The sequence below is a fragment of the Brienomyrus brachyistius genome, chromosome 1 (assembly GCF_023856365.1).
Source record: "Brienomyrus brachyistius isolate T26 chromosome 1, BBRACH_0.4, whole genome shotgun sequence".
NCBI classification, from domain to species: Eukaryota; Metazoa; Chordata; class Actinopteri; order Osteoglossiformes; family Mormyridae; genus Brienomyrus; species Brienomyrus brachyistius.
This window is the reverse complement of record NC_064533.1, coordinates 51,364,686-51,386,874: the sequence shown is the minus strand read 5'-3', so window position 1 is coordinate 51,386,874 and position 22,189 is coordinate 51,364,686. Positions and strand designations below refer to the sequence as shown.

Here is a 22,189-nt window from a genome sequence, read left to right as displayed (position 1 = left end):
GCGCATGAAGTCGAACTTTACGAACAAAGGACCAGTGCAGTTTCCACTAGGTGGCAGTAATTTCTCATATTAACCCCCAGAACAAAAAATAAACTATTTCCCGTTATTGTTCCGTAAAACGGGGTTAAAATGGTTCGTCATTTTTCCTGATCTCTGAACTGAAAACATAGGCCTACCCAACAATGCATTTTCACGTAAATGTCATCGTTAGATGTTGGTGAAAATGTACCACTTTAATCCAGTTCCATTACAGTCTGAGCACTTGAATGATTTGTGCATAAAGGCTGATTTATAGCGCTGCGTAGAATCTGCGCCGTAGGTCGCCGCATACCATACAAGCGGATTTTGGACGTAAGATTGGGCAGCAGACCTTAACTAAATCTAATTAAATTTATGTACGGCTACCCCAATTTCATGATTTTTTGAGGATGGCATATGATTGTATCTGACATTATAACCATCGCCAAATCAATAAAGGCAGGCGTTATTTTATCCAAGTGAAGTAAATATAACAGATTTCAGTTTAATTACAACATGAGATGGATATTAACCCTCCCCCTCCCTCTCCAGTATCCCGTTGCACCCTCCCCTCAGATCTATTCTTCTGCTGTCCGGTCAGGTGACTGGCGTTTGAGCAGCTTGCACAGGCTCCGGCTCTGCTCCCTATCACACGTCCCAGGCGTCGAGAAGCGGACAGGCGTTCACTATACAGCGGATATTTAACGCAGTCAAAAAAAAACCACAGAAATCCTACATTTAGACGAGAAGGCGATCCGGGAATACGACATGGGGGATCGTGCGGTTTTCTTGTTGCTGATGATGATGGTGGCCACCTCGGCACTTGCTGTTGAGGTAGGAAAACGGTGGGCAAACAGACGTCTGTCGCGGTGAGCGGGTCTGAGCGACCCGTGTTGCTTTTCTCTTCCTTCCCGCTGCCATTTCAGGAGTTTTCTGGCGATTTCAAACCCGAGGATCGTTATGTTCCAAAGATCAGAAATCAAGCATAATCAGTCCCCACATAAGCGGGCGCTAGGGCTTAGAATATACTTATATCTGGTACCCTTACACCCAGTCAATGCGACAGCGCTCATAAATATCTAATATCTATTTTTCTTTTGTTGCTCTTTCATCTCTCTGAATATGTGCGACTGCTTGTATTGGTTTGCAGATCAAAAGCGATTATAAAATAAATTACCCCAAATTGATGCCGAACATTATTGTTAACGCGTTATTACTAGTAACTAGACACCTAACTATTGTTGGTCGTGAAAAACATTTTCCTTTGGACTTGGAGTGGGAGCGTACGTCATTGTGCGCTTGGGGTAACGTTGCAGAAACGTTGCAAAACGGTTAAAGCTTCTTTTCGTCCGAAAAACATTATACTGCTAGGGTTTTAGAGCATGGCGTTAGGAGAATTGCTGATATGGATTTTTTTTTCACGAGACGTTTACGCGTTTTCTCAAATAGAAGGACATGGACGCTGTAAGTCGCACTGTAGGTTGATGCAACAGCAAACACAGACGCTGTCATATTTAATCCTAGTACCCTGATGCGCTGTAAAGCCTCCCAAGTACCGGAGGAAAGGATCGCCTAGATTTACTGGGAAATATTTTCCCACATTCTATACAGATTATTGTTGCTATCCTTCATGCTGATAGCTTTTAGGAGGGGTTTGCATACGAAAAATATAAACGAATAACAAGGACGTGCCCCTGGCCATTCCTGCGTGGTTTCTTTCCCCTGTTAAATCCCCATGGTGTGGATGCCATTCCGGGAGGAAATACATGCTTTTGTGGCGCATGTGATAACATGTAGTGTTTTTGTATCGGGGAATGACTTGGTTGGAGCATAAGATGGATACATCGGTGCCGTCAGACGAGGGGGGGGGACGCCGGGGCTGTTAAACCCCTTTAAACGCGTTTAGGAGAGAGATGTATTGGGGCAGAAGTTAAGATGGCGGCGTTGCACTGCAGCATTCCGGTCGGAGGCTGCGATGTCACGGAGGGCTGCTTCGCCACTTTCGCCGATTCCTCAAACCATCCCATCCTTTTTAATAGGGTGGGGGGATGAACAGGGGCGCTTTATTTGCTGATGTAGCGCCTAGGCTCTGTGATTAAGGATGTGTGATCTCTGGAGGCGCCAACAAGCCCCTTGCATGTCCTATGGACTGCGGTTTACTGGCATCTTCAACCCTGTCTTTCCAAATCGACGTTCATTTTCAGTGAATGTTTACGTTTTTCTGCAAATGCCAGGGGATGAAAGTACTATGTAGGCAAAGGATGATTTACAGTTTTCGAAAATTTGGAGGGAGGGGCATTAAATCCGTTTGGCATTTTGACATTTTACTGCACTTGTCTAGCTTACCAGTGGGGGGGAAAATTGGCTGTTAACCAAATTTTAAAGAACAGCTTGACACCAAGAGGATTATCTTATATCCTATATTTTATGTTGTTTTTTCCATTGGGATTTGAATGTTCTACTACAAGGGTCATCAGTGTATAGAAGAACAGCATATCTTGTGACTTTTACCCAAATAAAGTGCACCTTCGTTAGCAGGGGACACCTGGGCGATTTTGTTTTTGGGTTTAATTCGCATACAATACTCCCTCTGTCTCCCTCTATCTCTAAAAAGGTCAGTTTGCCTTCGGAATGAATTTGGCAGGGATTTGTAATTCATATCTGATGAAAGCTAGAGGGTAGAAAAATGAATTTAAACCACTTTGGAAAAAGCCACGGCTGGCATTTACGGTAACTAGGCACGCCTGGGTTTGGCGCGTCGGATCGGCATGATAGAAATAATCGGCAGTATTATCTATCTGCAGGGTGATTTCTCCCCCATTATCCCACTCCCATGGCAACCCTTCAACAACCCTCTCTCGGCACCTGTTGTTCAATTTTACCATTCTGCTCTTCCAGCCCTGTCTGCTGATGTATTTTTTTTTAAAGATCAATTTCTTTCTTAATCTATTGTTCAGAGCAACACTGAAGTCTAGCCGTGTGTTATTTAAATGCATCTGCATTTTTTAAGCTATAGGTAGGGACTCTCGGAGGAAGTCAATGTTGATACTTGGCTTGTCAAATGAAGGTCTTAATTTCTGAGATGCTTGTGGCAAGTATGGTGTATATTTCGGGGGGACATGGTAAATAGGATGGGGGCGGGAGGGTTTGTCCCACCAGCACCCCTGCATATACCAGATTGTTGCAGCAACACTAATGCTAAAATTAGAGGTCTGTCTGAGAGAGCGAGGCGGGACTGTGGAGATATTCCTGTCTCCCACTCCAGTCATTTCTGCTTTTATTTCATGCTCTGTGGAAGACTAGCTGCAGCGTGCTTTTGGAGAAGAAAATGGCCCCCTGCAGTTTCATCTCTGCCTTTCTAGTCGTGCCGACGTCAAGGAATGGGCATCTGCAAGCTCAAGTGAAAGCTGTGAGCTTAATTTATTGGGCCGCAGACCTCAATTCTGCACGAACGTTCTCTCTCATGCACCGTGAGCACAAGATATATTTTTGTTGGGTCATTTTAAACATGTAACATGAGTCACAGCTGACTGTTCTGACAATGCAACATTTTATTTCGACCTGCAGCATTCCTGCTTACCTCTTGTGCTTTGTGTGACCCATGGCAACCTGTGGGTTTTTGACATGTCATTTCATGCATTTTGGTTTTTTTTTTTAAAAAAAGACTTTTTCACTGATTTGTAAAACTGACTATTTTTATGAACCAGTCCTGGTTAAAAATGTGCTTTAAGGGTACAACGGCAACAGTCTCTGCAAGATCTCTCATGCAGCTTATAAAACCACATTCCCAGTTTCTCTGCTCTTTCAGTAACATTCCCGCCTTAGACTTTCCAGTTGGACCAATGCCCATTAATTGAGTGATTGATTTTAATGTTAATAAACATCAAATCAGATATTATTTTGTTGTTAAATTTTGGCCACTGTGAACATTTAACAAAGGATTGTTACCATTTGAATGTATCCCTCAAAGCAAAGAATGCCCAAATATCCACAGTCGGTGGCATCTCGGTTTCCTGTTGATTTGAGTTTAACTGCTACAGTCAAATACTGTGGCTATATTAAGAAAAGAGCAAAGGCATTGAGCTCACTACTACATAAGATGTAGAAAATGTATGGATTTGAGTTTTTTTTTTGCCCTGTCCATCATTTTCTATCGGCCAATCAGATGGGTGCTTACTTTCATCCTTACAATGGCCTTTATTTCACGTCTCACGAGTGCATCTCCATTAATTACCTTTGTATTAAGAGATGTTTGAGCCACAATGAAAATTGGCACACCTGTCCTTGGAACTGGTGCCACGTTACAAAAAAGTCTGCCTGTTTGAACTGGTTTCATTTTTGTGTGAGACACTGGGGAGGACTTTTTGTGATGAGTTTCCTGCCGTGAAATGTCTTGGTAACATTGGTATCAGTAGGTTGTGGGCTAATTGGTGTCTTATGTATGCTCACCCTCCCTTGAGTTAATCAGCCTCTGATCCTGAGAAGTCAAAAGGCAATTTAGTTGTTTTGGATTTGTGGTAGCACAATGTGGATAATTATATTAATGAATAAATGAACAAACTGTCAATGGTTATGCACGCTGTTTACTACAGGGTTGTCACCATCCCAAAGTGCCTTCTTTGAAAATGTAGATAGCTGTGCTTTAAAAGAACTGCAGGGTGGCACAATGGATGGTCTTTTTGGGATTGCTGGTTGATGTTTCTGACGTCTCTGGTGATGCATTCGTGAAAGCCTGGTCCAGACCTGCAAATGCATGTACGCAGAAGGAACGGGGGTGGTTGTTTGGTGTTGCCACAGTGACGTGAAGGATGAGGAAGGGACAGTGGAGACATATGGTGGGCGACAGGAAGCACGCCTCCTATTGGCTGATGCTTTACATGAAAGCAGATGCTGATTGTGAGGGGGGTGTGGTCAGGCTGCTGGGGGGAGGGGGTCCTTCGGGAGGTCAAAACAAGGTCAAGCCAGCAGTTGTCTCTGAGTCTCAGGACAGTGGTCAAACCTCTGGGAGATCGGCTGCTGCAGTTCGGAAATTATTCAAAATGCATTTGTTCAATGCTTCCTTTACGATAACTGATGTTAAAAATGGGAATTTGTGAGTCATATAAAGGCATCTGCTTAGGTGATTAAGAGCAATGAACATCCTCTAATTCCTGTTCAGAATTGCATGACTGTTAAAAAGCCATCACGTCACATCTAAGTCATGTTCCTCAAATCTAAATGCGTGTTGGTATTAAAACATTTATATGCGTAACTTGAGTGGCCTGTGTGTAGTAGAGTGGTGAAGGAAGCCCTACCGATGATGGTTAGATCACGCGGGGGAATCTCCTGTCATGCTCTTCAGTTGAGGACTTTTCATCTTGATAGTTAATTTTTACAGTAGCTTTCTAGCAAGTTTGGACTGGCTGTGAAGCAGGGCTCCTTCCACAGCTCACTGCGCATGTGTTTCCTAGTATCAATTAGTATTCATTAACACTCTTCCCAGGCAGATTTACGCAATGGATTATTTGGGAGGAAATTCGGTCAGTCCTTCAGCGGCTCTCCACATCACACTTCTACCAGATTCCAACGCTGCTTTCTTTCCTGTTAAAATCCTATAATGTTTTTGCGCCCAGATCTACCTGTCTGCCCCGCACCCAACAACCTCATAGGTAAATCACGCAGCATAGGAATGGGACTGGACAGGGATTGCCCAAGCGATCCATTGTTTCATGCGCCAAAGTGTTTTCAGCATCGAAATTGCCCACCTAAAACAACATATTCAATGGAAGCTCCCTGCTCTGTCATGAAATGGACCCACTACTTTAATAGTACTTTATTTTGTACAGTATATATTTTTATGACAACATCCACCCATCCAGTCATGTAGTTTCTAATTATGACTGTAGTTCTGTCATCTTTAGTTCTTCTGTGCCTGGCGGGACGCGGCCAACACTGAAGCGCGAGTGTCTTATTTATGGCTCCACCAAACCCCCTTTCTTTTATTTAAAAACAACCCTGGTAACCAACAAGCCTCCAGCACTTGAGTGGAGCTGGGAAGATCCATTTTAGATCCCACCGGGGTTGGGACAAGACTCCATCAGGGCTGGCTCTACAGAGCTTAGCTGGAATACCCTGGCTGGGTTATACCCTCTAATTGAATGATGTATTTAATGAAGTTAATGATGTTGCAGCTTCTTTTACTTACTGCATTGGAAATCAGCAGATAACCTGCTCCCGTTCACAGCAGGAGGCCCAAGTTGAGAAGCTGAGCTGAAGTTGCTGGCGGCTATAAATTTTAAGCTCCAGGACTAGCTTGTCCGAGTTCTTTTTCTGGAATTTTAATTGCCTGGTGGAATCTTGTCTCCACCCCCCCCCCACCCCTGCTGGATCCAAAATGGATCTTCCCTTATCTGCATGTTAGAGGCCGTGTAACAAGTGCATGTTGGTTGTGTTTAAATAAAATGCTAAAAAAATATATGCAATTAAAGTTAGTCCTTCAGTGAAACCATGGCACTGAAATTCCCCCATAATTTGAAAGCCCCAATTGACCTGATTCTTTCGCTTTTGTCCGATCAGCTCATCTGCGTCTCACTTGTCTTCCCTGAAATCATTATAAACGTACATACTCTGGATCCATTTTGTCTCCGACAGAAACCACAGCCACTGTTCTCCTCACCATGATAAGTTATTAATACTTAGGAGATGATTTTTTAAAAATATATTTTAATGAAGAGTGGGACCGGCAGAGCCAATACTCCCCATGGAATGCTTTTGGGGGCAGCTCTCATCCCCTGTGTAATTTCTGTCCTCTGAGTGAAGAAGTCTTTTCTCTTTGTATTCCTGTTTGTATTCCTGAGAATGTTTCTGTTCTGCATGATCCTCCCTTATCTGCCGATTTCACTCAGTCCTGGCAGGACAAAGCAAAGGTTTGTGTCTTTTTTTTTGCTTGTTTTTTGCTTTGTTTTGTTTTGTTTTTTTTTATTATTTTCTCTCTTCCCCAAACAGTAACCCATTGCATTCCTGTAGAGGTCAGTTTTAGACAGTCAGGACAAGGTCATGGGGGAGGGTCCAGCCGCCGGGAGATCAGGGAAAGGGCTGTCAACCGCAGTGCAAGGTTGTCTGACTGCAGCTTTTGTCAGATTCATTGTTCCTGGTGTTTTGAACATGTAACAAACAGGTTAGGATTAATCTTTAATGTACATGCGTCAGAGCTATGAGACCTACTGTCGAACAGAAAATGGCAGGCTGAAATGTTTTTTTTTTTTAATTCTAATTAAAACCCAGGGAAAGTGTGTTTTGTCCCCTGGGCCGGTTCTCCTTTCCGGACGTGGGCATGTCCTGACGTCTCCTGTCCGTTGCCGCTAAAGGCCGCTTTATTCCCTTTTCAGCAAAGCGCCCACAGGCCTCGCCCTGCCGATATCCCGCGGCACCTCCAGGGCTTTGGCGCGGCTCGTGTTTGTGCGTTGCTGCGTGTTTCATGAGCCGTTACCGCCATGCGTGTGCTGGTTGGATGGTACAGCAAGCCGCCATCTGCCGGGTGTACGGCATTCGTCACTGACTTCGCTGTGTGTGTGTGTGTGTGTGTGTGTGTGTGTGTGTGTGTGTGTGTGTGTGTGTGTGTGTGTGTGTGTGTGTGTGTGTGTGTGTGTGTGTACGAGCCACGTTCCACCGTAATGCTTGTGTCAGCAGCCTGCCGCACACCCCCGTCTACATTTTGTCCTTTACGCTCTGCCTTTGAAGGCTTTTCCCTTTTGTCCACCCGCCCCCCCCCCCCCCCTCGTCTGTCCTCGGCCCTTTATCAGCAGCTGATGGCAGATGGATGCCTTGAGTTGCCACTATAGGTTATGTGGTACAGTTTGCACAGACGGGACACTGGCCTTGGTGTGTGTGTGTGTGTGTGTGTGTGTGTGTGTGTGTGTGTGTGTGTGTGTGTGTGTGTGTGTGTGTGTGTGTGTGTGTGTGTGTGAGAACAGGTTTCTGGAAACTGTGTTGGCAGCTTTGTCTGTCTCTTTGTGTAAGTGGTTTTGTCTTTGACAAAGACAGTTTTCAGGCTGCCCGCCCCTGTATTGCTGTCAGGCAGGAAGGGTGGGAGTCGTACAGACAGGAAGTGTTTGGGGGGGGGGGGGTCCTCTCTTTCCTGCACCTTGATTGGCTGGCAGGCTTTCATCTGCACACTGGGCAGTGTTGCCGTACCGGGCTTTGGTGTGCACTGCCCTTTTGAGCCACATGAGCAGTTCCCCTGAGTCGTAACTTCAGGTTTACCTGTGTGTGGCACTGTGCTTTGAAAAGATGGTTTGTCAGGGTGGGATCTGCCTGGGGACAAAACAGCAATGCTTTCAGTGTTAAATATAACGGGGAAAGGAGGCCTTACTTGAAGGGGAGGGTTTTGTCGTGGGGAAAAAAGCCTCTTCACTGTCAAACATCCATTATTGGGAAACATCATTGATTAATCATGGTCACTCTCATGGTTATGACCGTCCATCCTGCTCTCCACTGTTATAACTAACCGATACAGGCTTTGAAGTTTGCCGACCCTTAAGGTTAACAGTAACGGTGGCGAGTGTGTTTTACCATAAACACTTCCAACTTTCAGTTTCACAGCTTACCGGAGATCTTGTGATGAATGACTCTTGTGGCCTTTGAGTGGACTTGGCAGCATGTTGAATTGTAATGCGGAAATTTTAAAGCAGAATCTCCCATTTCTCCCGGCTTCTTCATTTTAATAATTCCCCTCCGGGGATCGATAAAGCACCATCTCATCTCTCCCTAGCCTCCCTGCCTCGTCTGCATCTTGAAGGATTAATCAGTGTGTCAGACTGCGCCCATCAATCTGCTGAGCACAGTGCAGTCCTGTGAGATTAAATCTGTAATCTCTGTGAAACACACCAGAGTGCTTTTACTGATTTTTAATCTGGAGAGGGAAATAAAGTCAGAACTAATGGCCCTGCAGATTGGGGCTTTAAAGTGCCCTCAGGTGGTGTATTTGAGTGTCTCTTCGCTCACGTATGTGTTGTTGGACCTTCCTGTCCTTTATCTGACTTCCTGTGCCTTTTGTATCTTTTGTTTATTCCTTTGTGTTCCTGATCGCCCCAATGGGGTTGGATCTAAACATGAACACACTACCCATCCCCCCCCCTCCCCAATTTGACCTCACGTCCCCCTTTCTGCGTTTCCAGAGACCTTAGCGCTGGATTCCTGCTCGCAGTAAACGCCGGAAGCCGTGCTTCCCGTTTTAATCACCTCTAATTATAGATATCGCCCTTCTCCCTGTGGAAGGATCCTAGCGGGTTGGGTTGGGTGGTTAATTTTGTTCTGACACAGCAGAGGTGGGGGGAGGGGGGCAGAATGGAGGGGGTGTTGACAGACCTTCTGGATCAGTCATGGTGGGACGTGGAGAAGGGTGTTTGCTCTGGTGGGGGGGGTGGTGGACAGGCTGCCGGTGTTAGGTCTGTAATCATTCACCTATTCTGCGTCGGTCCGTCCTGCGTCCAGCTGGGCTTCTGTCGCCGTGGGCAACTCCCGCATCTGTTTCTGCTGTGTGTGGTGTTGGGTGTCGTCGTTGGCGGGCACGCTCAGTTTCCGTGAAAATGCTGTTTGCATTGCGCTCATTTTGCATTTGGGATCTAGATTGACGTGAATAACAGCATCTAACAAATGAAGGAATTACTGAGGCACGTTTTTGACCAGCCAGTGCTGGACAGACATCCTAAAAATGAAGCCTGACACTTATTTTTACGGCATGCTCCAGGCCATTTTAAAAACACCTTCATATTTATGACTTTAAGGAATGTGTCTCAAATGCGGTTATTCTGGGAGTGAGGGAATAGTGTTAAATATTTAGAATGTCCTAAATCTGTCCTGTTGAATGAACTAAATGAAATTACAAAATGTGCGAGTTGTAATAAAAACATCTGACTAATTCTCTAATTTGTGTAATTTTAAGTAAATTTGTTTTGCAAATATGTAAATCAAGGTAGGAAAGATTCATTGCTGAGCCCTTTGCCATTTAAGCTTGTGGTGGTGTGGTTAACACACCCGTAATTCTGTGCACGAGTTCTCTAGCTTTTCTTTGAACTTCTTGCTTTTTGTTTTGTATGTCACGTTTGATATTTTCACTCAGCGTGTCTCACTCTAAACAGTGGAATGAATGCCGTTTGGTTCCTTTAATCCAGCGACAGTCTGTCTGGTAAGATAAAGTTGCGGCTGAACTTGCTTTATATACTGTAAAACTCTGTCTGTGTTCCTTGGGTTAGAAGCTTCAAAGCATCTATAGATTACGCTCCAAGTGCCTTGTCCCTCACGCCTGGCAGGGTCAGTGCCCCCTCACTTTTATCAGTAACTCCCTGCTCTGGACACTCCTTCCTTTGCCCCCCCAGCAGGTGTTGAGGTCCCAAGCCGCGTGTCTACTGCTAGTCCATTAAACGCCCTGCTTTGTGAAACTGCACGTCAGAGTTGAGGAAGACAAGTCGGGATGGATATGAAATCTTCATAATTTTTTATTTTTTTTTTAACTTCATTTAGCAGACGTTATTATCCAAATCGACCTGCATCTTGAAGAAAGGCAAGCCAAGTTGGGCTTTGTCATGCAAACCATATTCAGTACACAACATGCAGTGGCACGACATACAGACTTTCCCCGGGATTTCAGTGCTCTCTCTCTCTCTCGCTATATATAAAAATGAAACCTCAACAAAGTATAATGAAACAACAACAGTAACCCACAATATAAACATACATGATGATGATGATGATGATGGAATGTTTAGAGCAGGCAGTGATGGAAGCAGAGTTGCACATAAATAGCAGAAATGAATAATAAATAAACAGTGATAAATCATGGTAAATATTGAGTACTGATAGCAATGGCAAATAGCAGTCAAGTTACAGTGCTGGTGGATGGCAGAGTTAATGTACAAATCTGTGGTGGAGGTAGCAAGGACTTCAGCATCTGGATGGCCATGGGGAGGAAGCTGTCAAACAGGATCCGCCGGACCCTGAGCAGTTGGGGGATAAGGGCCTTGCACAGGGGCCCAACAATGACATCACTCTGATTTGTGCCAGAAACCTTCTGATCACCAACACAAACCCACTGAGCTGTACGCTGCCTTTCCTGTGTTTATTGTGGCGTCTGTGTCTGAAGACCAGCCCAGATCCCCGATTATGTCCTCCTGGTCCTCTGGGCAGCCTGATGACTCAGGATGAGTCACCCAGCGACTCCCTACCTCCCTCCAGAGGCCATGAATGGATGGTCCATACGGGGCTCTTCGTCACTAAGGCTGCGATCCTCAGGGTCTGTTGCCAATCTGTTGTGAAATCCAGCATGTGCTCCCCATCAGTAGCCATGGTGGAAATGTCGGGTTCATTTCTTAGGGCTTTTTTTTGTGTGTTTGGTTTTTTTGTTACCTGTTGAGAACACCGTCCCCCCCCCCACCCTTTACAAACAATGAAGTCCTCAGTGCTGAGATTAACTAGCCATAAAAAAAAAAACAGTAACTTAAGATTTTCCAGCGGTATGGTTCTCAGGAATGTGGGTGGGGTATGTAATGATCGCTTTGCTGAGGCACGGACTTTCGCTAGATCGGCGTCTCAAATCCCGCTGAAAACGTCTTGCGTTGATGACGTGATGGTTGTTCTTGCTGTTTTTAACGCAGCACTCAGGTTTTTTTCCGGTTCGTGATGTTCTAGCGTAGCTAACCTGCCGAGGTGATGTGCTTGTAACCTGAAGGCTTAAGTTGTTCATGTGCTTTTTGGTTGGATTTTGTTGGTGAATGTACCTATAGACTAGGCATTGTTCTGCACGTTCTTAGTCATAATGACCAGGCAGTGTTTATCGCCCTGAATTCAGCTCATTTCAATGGCAGGAAGTCCATGGATCTTTCTAGACTGCCCATTGTTCTGTTAAGTACAGGGATGTGCCAGTACACTTTAGAAATGAGTTGTGATAATTCCCCCAGCACCCTGCCCAGGATGAGCGGCTGGTGGATGCATGGGGGTTTATTTAATTATAATAAATCTAAACGGGGGTGGAGGGGTATTGCACATTTAAATAAATGACTGCCGATATGTTAAAATTTGATGAATTTGGTTTCTACCAGGTTCCAGCAGACGGATCCATGGGGCTGCTGGCTGAGCCTCAGGTCGCCATGTTTTGTGGGAAACTCAACATGCACGTCAACGTCCAGAATGGCAAGTGGGAGCCCGACCCCACCGGCACCAAGAGCTGCATCAGCACCAAGGAGGGCATCCTGCAGTACTGCCAGGAGGTGGGTCAGGGGTCGCAGGTCAGAGGGCACAGGGCGCCCTTTAGTACCGTCAGGAGATGGGTTAGAGGTCACAGGGCATGGGGCATCCTGCACTACTGCCAGGAGATTGGTCAGGGGTCGTAGGTCAGAGGGCACAGGGCGTTCTTTAGTGCTGTCAGGAGATGCTTCAGAGGTTAGAGGGAACGGGGAATCTTGCAATACTGACAGGAGGTGGATCAGGAGCATAACACAGAGGGCAAGAGGCATACTGCAGTAATGCTGGAATGGGGGCGGGGGGGGGGGCACAATAGAGTGTAATGCTCTGGTCACATGCTCTCTGTAGGTGTATCCAGACCTTGAGATCACCAATGTCGTCGAGGCTAACCAGCCTGTTAGCATCCAGAACTGGTGCAAAAGAGGAAGGACTCATTGCCGTAGCCACCTGCACATCGTGGTGCCCTACCGCTGCCTGGGTATGTGTGCATGTGTGTGGATGTGAGTGCATGTACTCACCAGTGTGTCTTAGTGTGTGCAGGCCTCTAAGGCAGTAACTGAAAACTGCCATGACGGCAATATCTCAATCAGATTCTTTCTATCTTATAAATTGCTATTAAACTGTAAAAAGCCCAAGGACTTTGAAGCCTTATCCCTTCCCAGTCCTCTAGGGGGCTTGGTTTAATAATTGAATGATTAAACTTCATTTGTGAGACACACTGTGGCTAGGAAACTCTTTGATTAAATTGATAGCTAAGGGGGAGTCCACACAAACAACCACGTATAACCGTGAGCGATTAAGATGCTGACCTCTGACCTCTGTGTCCCAGTTGGGGAGTTTGTGAGTGATGCACTGCTCGTCCCCGAAAAGTGCCGGTTCCTGCACCAGGAGCGCATGGACACGTGCGAGAGTCACCTGCACTGGCACACTGTAGCTAAGGAGGTGAGTGCCCCGACTCCGCCTCCAGTCCATCCCCGACTCCGCCTCCAGTCCATCCCCGACTCCGCCTCCAGTCCATCCCCGACTCCGCCTCCAGTCCATCCCCGACTCCGCCTCCAGTCCATCCCCGACTCCGCCCCCCACACCCATCTCGCTTTATTTTGGTGTCTGTTTCAGCCATTTTTCCCCTAATTGGTTCATATTTATTCCAGAAATACCTACCTATACTATTCTGAGTTATATCTACTTTGAAGTTTTGTTTTGTGCTCTCTTGTCCTGTCACGCTGCTGTATGGCATGAATAACAGTTTCTTTATGCTTATGTATAAAAGGCAGTCCGATTGGGTCTCTTTGGGTCTCAGAGTCAATATGCCAAGACAGAGAGCAGGGCTGGGCTTGTGTTGGGGTCCGTTTATCTTGTATATCCTGTTGACCAAAATTCAGCTCCGTTTACGCCCCTCCATTGGGACACCGTGAAGTAATTGATCTTTGTTTGAACTCCTCCCCCCCCCCTTTCCTTCCTTCCTTCCCGCTTCCGTCTGTCCGGCCACAGTCATGCGGTAACCGCACGATGAACCTGCACGACTACGGGATGCTGCTCCCGTGCGGCATCGACCGCTTCCGGGGCGTGGAGTTCGTGTGCTGCCCCTCGGAGGCCGAGCGGGAGTCCGACAGCACGGACGAGGACGACTCCGACGTCTGGTGGGGCGGCTCCGAGACCGAATACACCGACAACAGGCACGTATGCAGCCGCCGCTGTTCCCATGCCTTCAGGCTCCCGTTTTCAAGGCGACGTGTGACTCGGGCCCTGCTGACGCCTGCTATTAAAAGGAGCCTTTTTGGCTGCCATTCCTTCGGCTGGCCCCAGGGTTTCTGCGTCTCTCCCATGAATTTAAATCCATTTTCAAAATGAGCTTTATTGGCAGGACGGTTATAGTGCTTCCAATGCAGTTTGAGTAAGCGAAATTAAAAGGTGACAGACGTTATGGACAAAGGCACACCTTTAATGGGACTTCCTGCTAATTACTTCAGCAATAATATCATGTTTCAAAGCATTGTTGGACTTTTAACCTGAATAGACAAAAACAGAGTAGTTATTAGTCTTTCCGGTGTTTTCTTCTTCTTTCTTCGTCATAGTCTGTCCATCAGCTGAATTTTGTAATGCCATCTTGGCAGGACTCACCACTGTAGAAGCAAAGCAGTCAGATTGGTGGGATGGATGGATGTCCCAGCTGCCAGTTTGGCAACGTTTTTCCTGCCTTTAGCAGTTTCCCAAATATTAGAGGAGAGACTGTAATACTCATTAAGAAAAAAAAAAGATGATTTTATTAAAAATGTAACCTACGCCCAAACCCTGTCCTCCAACTAACCAGCATGCCTAGGGATATGAGGCCTACAGAGGAGAAAGAGCCTGCCGCGACGGAGGATGATGAGGAAGAAGAGGAGGAAGAGACCCTGGAGGCTGACGAGGATGGTGACGGTGAGGATGACGAGGACGAGGACACCGAGACCGACGACCGCAACGCCAATGAGTACGCCACCGGCATCGCCATGACAACCACCACCACTACTACCACCGAGTCTGTGGAAGAGGTTGTCCGGGGTGAGTAAGGGGTTGGGGGGGGTCAGATCTTCTTGTGTCCCCGCCCCCTTCTGCATTACTGTCCCCAATAGTGGTGGTCTGATTGGACGGTGGTGGTCCAGTCTTCAGACAACGCTGGAGGAATTAATGAGGAGTTTAGGTGCGTGTGTGTGTGTGTGTGTGTGTGTGCGTGCGCGTGTGGCTCTGACCCTCTCTCCTTGCCAGAGGTGTGTTGGGAGGGTGCGGAGACAGGCCCGTGCCGTGCCCTGCTGCGGCGCTGGTACTTCGACCGTGACGAGGGCCGCTGCGTTCCCTTCATCTACGGGGGCTGCGGGGGCAACCGTAATAACTTCGAGTCGGAGGCCTACTGCCTGTCTGTCTGCAGGAGCGTGTGTAAGTCCCGGGATGCTCTATCCTGGTCCCGCCCAGCCCTACCTGCTGGGCCGGCTGCCCTCTCCTCCCGTTTGTTTTTCTGCATCTCTAAACCCACTACCTGCTCTGTCTGGTGTGGGCGCTACTTCTGCCGATCCCCCGACCCTGATGCTCTGACTTCAGCCTGCTCTGTCCATGTTACTGATGCTGTTTTCAGCTCCATACGGTCCAGGTATAACCGGTGTTGACTGTTTGTCTCCATCTTGGGGTGCAGTTGTGTGCGTGTGTGTGTGTGTGTGTGTGTGTGTTCTGTGTATTCAGCCCTTTTTGTATGTCTAAAAATTTCCAAAAATGCCACTTGTCCTAAATCTGGGTTGCGCAAGACTACAGCTGGGAGAGAATCAACTTTGCGAGAGAAGCAAGGGTCTGGGATACAACGTTGCCGGCGATTTTTGTGTATTTTAATGTGTTTACATGTCCTAACTGAGGTGTGCGGGGCTGTCTGCCTCTCTTTTTGTCTATCACTACCTGTTCTGGCTGAACCACTATGGGAATCGTCTACTGGCTCTGGGGGTTTGCCCCTCCCATCTGGGCCCATCCCAAGCGGGTCTAGTTTTGCCCGGTTAAGCACCTCCGAGCGAGATCGGGCTCATGTTCCAGTGGTGCCAGCCCCTATTCTGACGGTGCAGAATGTCTATCTGATCTTTCTGCTTACTGGCTTGGCGGAGTTCGGCCCTCCGGGGTATGCAGTGGGGTCAAACTCTTAGGCTGCTGGTAAACTGAGATCAGATACTGGAGCCTTCTCAAATAATGGCTGCCTGACCAAACAAAGGAGAGAGCTGTATCTGTCCACGTTCCCGGCCCTAAGGGAAGGGAGGCTTTCCTTTCATGGTTTCCCAAGGCCAGTTAAACTTTGAATCTCAACATGGTAATGGTTCACCTAAACTCGACAACCTTCCAACCATGTTTCTTCCTCCTCCACTCTTGCGGAAATGTACTCTAACTTACTAACCTGCATGTGGAACAAAGGTTTCACCTGAAAACACTGAGCTAATTCGGCCAAGAAGATGCATTTCTAACGAGTGCCTAGTATCGAAGGCCCTCGCTTGATCAAAACGTCTCTGTCAATCCCTTTCTCAGTGCCCACCACCGCCCCCAGTCCCCCTAATGCCGTTGACCGGTATCTCGAGACTCCTGGAGATGAAAACGAGCACGCCCGCTTCCAGAAGGCAAAGGAGAACCTGGAGGCCAAGCACAGGGAGAAGATGTCCCAGGTATGGAAGAGGAGACTTGGCACCCAGACTGTCATGAGGAAACGGGGTCTAAGTCGTGTTATGTCTAATGACCCGGTTATGCAGCCTTGAATTAAAAAAAAAAAAACAAAGAAATGAAGGGTAATGCGCAAGACAACCTGATTTTTCTTGGTAAAAAAAGGAACGAGGAGTAGGATGGCTTGGGAGTTTTATGATCTAGTTTTTTTTTTTTTTAACGCTCGGTTTCTCCAGGTGATGAGGGAGTGGGAGGAAGCAGAGAGAGAGGCAAAGACCCTTTCCCACGCAGATAAGAAGGCTGTCATCCAGGTGAGAGGCACATCTGCACTAGTAGGCTCTCAGTACCAGCAAAGAGACCCAATTTTAGCTCCAAGCTGGTACTAGTGCTCAAACACAGACTCCATGAGCTCTGGGTCACCTTTCCAGTCAAATAGCCCAATTTAACTGGATCCCTATTCTCAATGTGAATCTGAGATGCATGCATGGCTTTGACGGCCCTGCGTTGAGGGTTAAGGGTCTGCATGTATGTGTGAGCAGCGCTTCCAGGAGAAGGTGGAGGCTCTGGAGCAGCAGGCTGCCACGGAGAGACAGCAGCTGGTGGAGACCCACATGGCTCGGGTAGAGGCACTGCTGAATGACAAACGCCGCCTGGCACTAGAGAACTACCTGACTGCCCTACAGTCCTCCACCCCAAGGGTAGGCCCTCTGGATGTGTCTACCTCCTTCCATGCAGAACATCCTCACCCCAATGTTAAACCCAAGAAGCTTAGATACTCATCTAAGGGTGCTTTTAGGTCCAGGGCGTAGTTTGAGTCTTCGAGAACAGTATTCCACAAGCCTTCTACTTTGAGTAGCTTTGAGTTGATTTAGCCCTTCCCGAGATTACCATAGACACTAGAGGAACCTCTGACAGCTGTCTACCCCCCCTTCCAGCCTCGGCAGGTGTTCAACCTGCTGAAGAGATATCTTCGTGCAGAGCAGAAGGACCGGCAGCACACCCTCAAACACCTTGAGCACGTGCGCATGGTGGACCCCAAGAAGGCCGCTCAGATTCATTCCCAGGTACCCCCCCCTGAGGAACTGAGGCTTTGTTTTGGCTAGACTTCATCTGGTGCTGTTCAGTTCATGCTTGGCATGAAGTATTCAGATACCTACCTGTCCAAAGTAACATGCAGTTGTTACTTGTTAATACAGCTTGAAATATTACTGGAGTAATTCTGGTTGAGATACCTTGGGGAACTGGAGTAGATCTCCAACCAGTTGGGTTCATGTTATGAGTCCATGTCCTTAAGAACCCACATGCAGCCTTAAAATACATGAATGGTACTAGTGGTACATGGCAAATTGCACCAAAAATAATGATTTGACTTTTCAAAACACCTTAAATGCCACTGGGCTAGAAATCTAGAAATGAAATCTATTGCTTGGTTTTCTGAAGAAGTGACCTTTTTCCAGCACATGTACAGTTTTTCTGTCATCCTGTTAGGATTCAGATAGTGATGCTAAAAGTGGTGCATGTTTCCCTTGAGTCTTTGGTGTTCATGAAAACCTATAAAGTGGGTGATGTAATGACATCTGGGAATTGCTGTATAGCCAATAGAACTAAAAGACTGATTGCTTCCTTACTTATGGAAACACTGTAAGCCTTGTTTGGAGTTCTCGCTCAGGTTGGTGATGCCTCCTGAGGTTGCCTAATAAAGACCCTTATGAGTGATGGCCTAACTCTATCCCAGGTGTTGACCCACCTCCGAGTGATTGAGGAGAGGATGAACCAGTCTCTGGAACTGCTCTACAAGGTTCCCAGCGTTGCTAATGAGATCCGGGGTCAAGTCGGTGAGTGTGGTGATGTCCTCGGCCCCAAATCCCTACGGCCTGTCTGTGTCTGAAACTGTTCACCTCGACATCTTCATGGTCCCGTAAACACCTCCAGATGGAGTTCAGCATTTGTCCGTACACCCCTCCGGGCTTCAGTGTTCATGCCCTTCAAAGCATCACCCTGCTTTCCTCCTGTGCCCTTCACACCTTCGCCTGCCCGCCCTCCCCTCCCTCCACCACCGCCTCCATGTTACTCAGTGAATCCGTGTCTCTTGTCGTCACAGTACCATCTGTGATGCTTTGTCCATCTGCTCCAGTCTCAGTACCCCTTTGCCCTCCTCCTCTCTCTCCCCCCTCCTTCTCCTACAGAGGAGCTGCTCCAGAGGGAGCAGGCCGAGGTCTCCCAGCAGCTCTCCTCCCTGCAGAGCGAGGGCAGGGTCAGCTACGGGAATGATGCCCTGATGCCAGACTTGCCAGAGAGCACTGCCCCCTTGGATGCGCAGCCCCCTGAGAATAGGCAGGTCCTGGATGGGTTAGGATTCATCCATCCTGAGGACTTCGGACGAGTGAACCAGGGTAGGAAAACTCACTTAGCGTCATGCTAACCATGCTTAATGCTAGGAATGGGAGCTATACATTATGAATAAATGTTTCACATTTTCCATCTCTCCAGTTGAGCCTTTTGATTTACATCCTGCTCCTGATAGAGTCTCCACCAGACCAGGTAGGTATATGGGTGAGAGGGTACACAGGAACCATAATTGTTGGAGACTTTCTGAAACACTTTCTGCGTGTCCTCAGGCTCTGGACTGAAGCCTGGGACGATCCCTGAGTTGCTCATGGAGGCTGAGGAGAGGGACAGTACTGGATATGAAGTCCACCATCAGAAACTGGTATGGCCATAAATGGACATGCATATATTGTTAGAAACCCAGGTTATAGATACATCTACATATCATACCCATTTTAGACTTTTATACACTAACACTCCAGTTAGTACTTTCTTCTGGATTACCTCCTCTGGCCAGATTTACTCTTCTCCTGCCTCTGCTCTTCACAATCAGTGGTTGGTGCTCTAACACCTCATTGGTCCATACCCTCTGCCAGAAGTCCAGTAACTGGATTGTGAAATTGAGCTGAGAGGGTTCCAGCTCCCTTCTGGTAGCTAAGTTAATGAGGCGGTGGTGTCATGGTAACAGTGGCCTGCTGAGAAACCATCCTGTCTCTTGTTGTCCGGTTGTCGTGTTGTGACTGTGTCCCCATGTCCTGGGAATGTCTCTGACAGCTACAGGATTGTGGTTGTGAAAGTTAAAAACAGCCCAATTAAAAATTATTCTGCTTCAGAATTGTGTTTGTTTTGGCTCTTGATGGGTTACAGGAGCAGGTCTCCACAGTGTTCTCTGTTTGTTTGTGTGATCACTCCATCTTGTGTCTCACCAGGTGTTCTTTGCTGAGGATGTGGGCTCCAACAAGGGAGCCATCATTGGACTGATGGTGGGTGGTGTTGTCATAGCGACCATCATCGTCATCACCCTGGTGATGCTGAGGAAGAAGCAGTACACTTCCATCCATCACGGAGTGGTAGAGGTGAGTTGTTTGAGTAGATGTCTGCTACGGCCCGTAAATATACACACATTTTCCTCTGTTGTTGTGGCCAATAGTTACTTTTTGTTTCTCTGAACTACATTACGTCGGAGTTGTCTGGCCAATGATGCGTCTCCTCTGAATTTATCCACCCATTTGCCTCCAACAGGTTGATGCTGCAGTGACCCCTGAGGAGCGCCACCTTTCCAAGATGCAGCAGAATGGCTATGAAAACCCCACCTACAAGTTCTTTGAGCAGATGCAGAACTGATGCATCCCCTTCCCCCACCCCCCCCATCAAAAGCTGCGATCCTCTGGCCCCAGCCTGGCCCAGTCCCGCCCCTCCCTCCATGACCCCTGCTCTCATGCCCAGGCGTTCCGAAATGGGACAGCGTGGGCGGGGCTCTGTAACCGTGGCGACGCACAGCCTTCCGTCGCCAGGTGACGGTAAGCCGCAGGTTCTTTGGCTGCTTTCCTTACAGCTGGCACAGAAATGGCTGCTGGCAGTTAGTTTTGATGCAGTGGCTGTTTCGGCTAGCCTGTGTTAGTCAGCTGAAGCTCTCCCAGCTATCCACCACTAGCATGTCCTGCTCCACAGCTTTGCAGGATTTGGCCATCCATATGTCCGCCTGAGAACAAGCCTCTCCCACGCTGTCCTGCTCCACCCCCTCCCTGCTGCACCTATAAACGCTGGGCACAAGGGGGCATATCCCAGTGTAAATACCCCCTCTCTCCTTCCTCTCACTCTTCTCTTCTTTCCTTCTGCATTTTGATTACAGCTGTGCTGTGTTGTCCTTGCCAGGTTCTTATTGGTAAAAGGCAAAGAAGAAATGTACACTTCAATGAGCTTTTTTTATTTTTGAATTATTCTATTCTATTGATCTTTTTTTTTTCCAAAAAAAAGAAAAATTCATGAAAAAAACACTGACAAGTGTTAAAAAAACTGAATGTTTTTTAATTTAAGTGTAATGCATATATGGCAGAGACTAGCTGTACTGTTTAGTGCATGACGTTCACCATTATAAAAATGTTCTGCTATTTGTACAGATCATTTCACATCTAGAGGTTGTGTAGATTAGCGGGATTGTATATTTAGTTGTGACCATGTGACTTTAAATGAGATTCAGAATCTGGTCTACTGTTATGGATACATGCTTTAAGAGATCTTTACGTATCCCCCTCTAGTGGTCCGAGGTGGGACTGCAGAATTCCAATGATGTTTTTTTTTTTCCCCTTCCTTTTGGCTTCCTGTAATGTATCATTCAGGTTTCATTTCGGCTTACTATGCATCTTCAGCGTGTTGATTATGTAGATGTTTCATCTTTAATGTGTTTTTTGCTGTGGGCTTGGGGGAGGGTTACGTTTCCAGTGGTGGAGGTACAAGCTAAATGTTTTTCTCCATTGCTTTGTTCCTGTTAGTTTCGTCATGAGAAGAAAAGCCATGTCTCTTTCCCTTCTGTGTCCTTTTCCTCTTCCTGTTTGCTTTGAAATTCAGGATGTGTGAGAACCAAAATCTGACCCTAACCACCAACTAGCCTTTTATCCCTCAGTCTGGCAGGAAATTAAAATTTTGTGACATCACCAACCCTGCCTAAAGGATTCTGTTGTACAATCTGGGTCTATCCAGTGTCTAACTGCACCCCCTTAATGTCTGTCCATGTGTGCCAGAATGACAGCTGTGCCTCTCCCACCCCCACAACCTGGTTTCTAACTGCTGTACTCATTTCAGGAGTGACTTTGTGTACAGTACTGAGTCAGATACTGTACAGTAGGACAAAGTTAAACACTGAATGTAGCTATTCTTTGCCAAATTCCCTCAAAGTTCCCTCAAACTAGCCTCTGGAAATTTACCGACATGAACAAGTATAATTGGCTGCCTGAAATTTTGAACAGATTTCAATTGGAGTGGTAGCTAAGGGAACTCTACCTTGGAAACTCGCAGTAGATATCGGGTTATTTTGTGCAAGACATAGTTCCTTTCACAAAGAACAGACAAGTGAAAATTTAACTTCACACTTCTACATGAACTAGGTTAGAAATTACACCGAGTTCCACCTTAGCTAGTATACTTTCCCTTACTGCAACCACTGATTTATATATAAAAGGCCAAAGTGCAAAAAAAACAGGAAATGTCAGTATTGGTAGGTGGAGATTTGTGACTGACACCTGAGATCAACAACCAAAATCAATCCTCAATGGAATCTGATTTATAAACAGCAGGCTGCAGTATACATTTTCCTCATGTTTTGTGCAACTGTACAAACCATTTTCTTCAAGTGGGAAAGCTTTCTACATCATATTACATAATAAAGCTTAAAATGTGAAACGGGTCTCACTTCTGAATTTGTTAGACGAATTGCCTTTCATCTACATCCCCCTGCCATGGAACCACA

At 46.8% G+C, this 22,189-nt stretch overlaps 1 protein-coding gene across 2 annotated transcripts; it reads left to right on the top strand.

Moving 5' to 3' along the window:
- Nucleotides 1–594: 594 nt before the first annotated feature.
- LOC125718097 (amyloid-beta A4 protein-like) lies at nt 595–22,122 on the top strand. 2 transcript variants are annotated; one of them, XM_048991667.1, is made up of 17 exons: nt 595–852; nt 12,093–12,260; nt 12,583–12,712; nt 13,064–13,176; nt 13,726–13,910; nt 14,546–14,775; nt 14,980–15,147; nt 16,267–16,400; nt 16,632–16,706; nt 16,935–17,093; nt 17,331–17,459; nt 18,131–18,230; nt 18,582–18,788; nt 18,886–18,936; nt 19,014–19,105; nt 19,653–19,799; nt 19,966–22,122. In XM_048991667.1, exons 1-17 carry the CDS (start codon nt 787–789, stop codon nt 20,065–20,067), a joined length of 2,256 nt encoding a protein of 751 aa, XP_048847624.1. In that variant the 5' UTR covers nt 595–786; the 3' UTR covers nt 20,068–22,122. The 2 variants fall into 2 exon arrangements, with proteins under 2 accessions (XP_048847624.1, XP_048847707.1); XM_048991750.1 differs by lacking the exon at nt 14,980–15,147.
- The last annotated feature ends 67 nt before the right edge of the window (nt 22,123–22,189 follow it).

Bases quoted from the DNA above. Each gene is read 5' to 3' on its own strand.
- LOC125718097 (XM_048991667.1), top strand. From the start codon at position 787: ATGGGGGATCGTGCGGTTTTCTTGTTGCTGATGATGATGGTGGCCACC. The intron at 14,776-14,979 runs GTGAGTAAGGGG...TCTCCTTGCCAG, and splicing joins TGTGGAAGAGGTTGTCCGGG to AGGTGTGTTGGGAGGGTGCG. The intron at 18,231-18,581 runs GTGAGTGTGGTG...CTTCTCCTACAG, and splicing joins TGAGATCCGGGGTCAAGTCG to AGGAGCTGCTCCAGAGGGAG.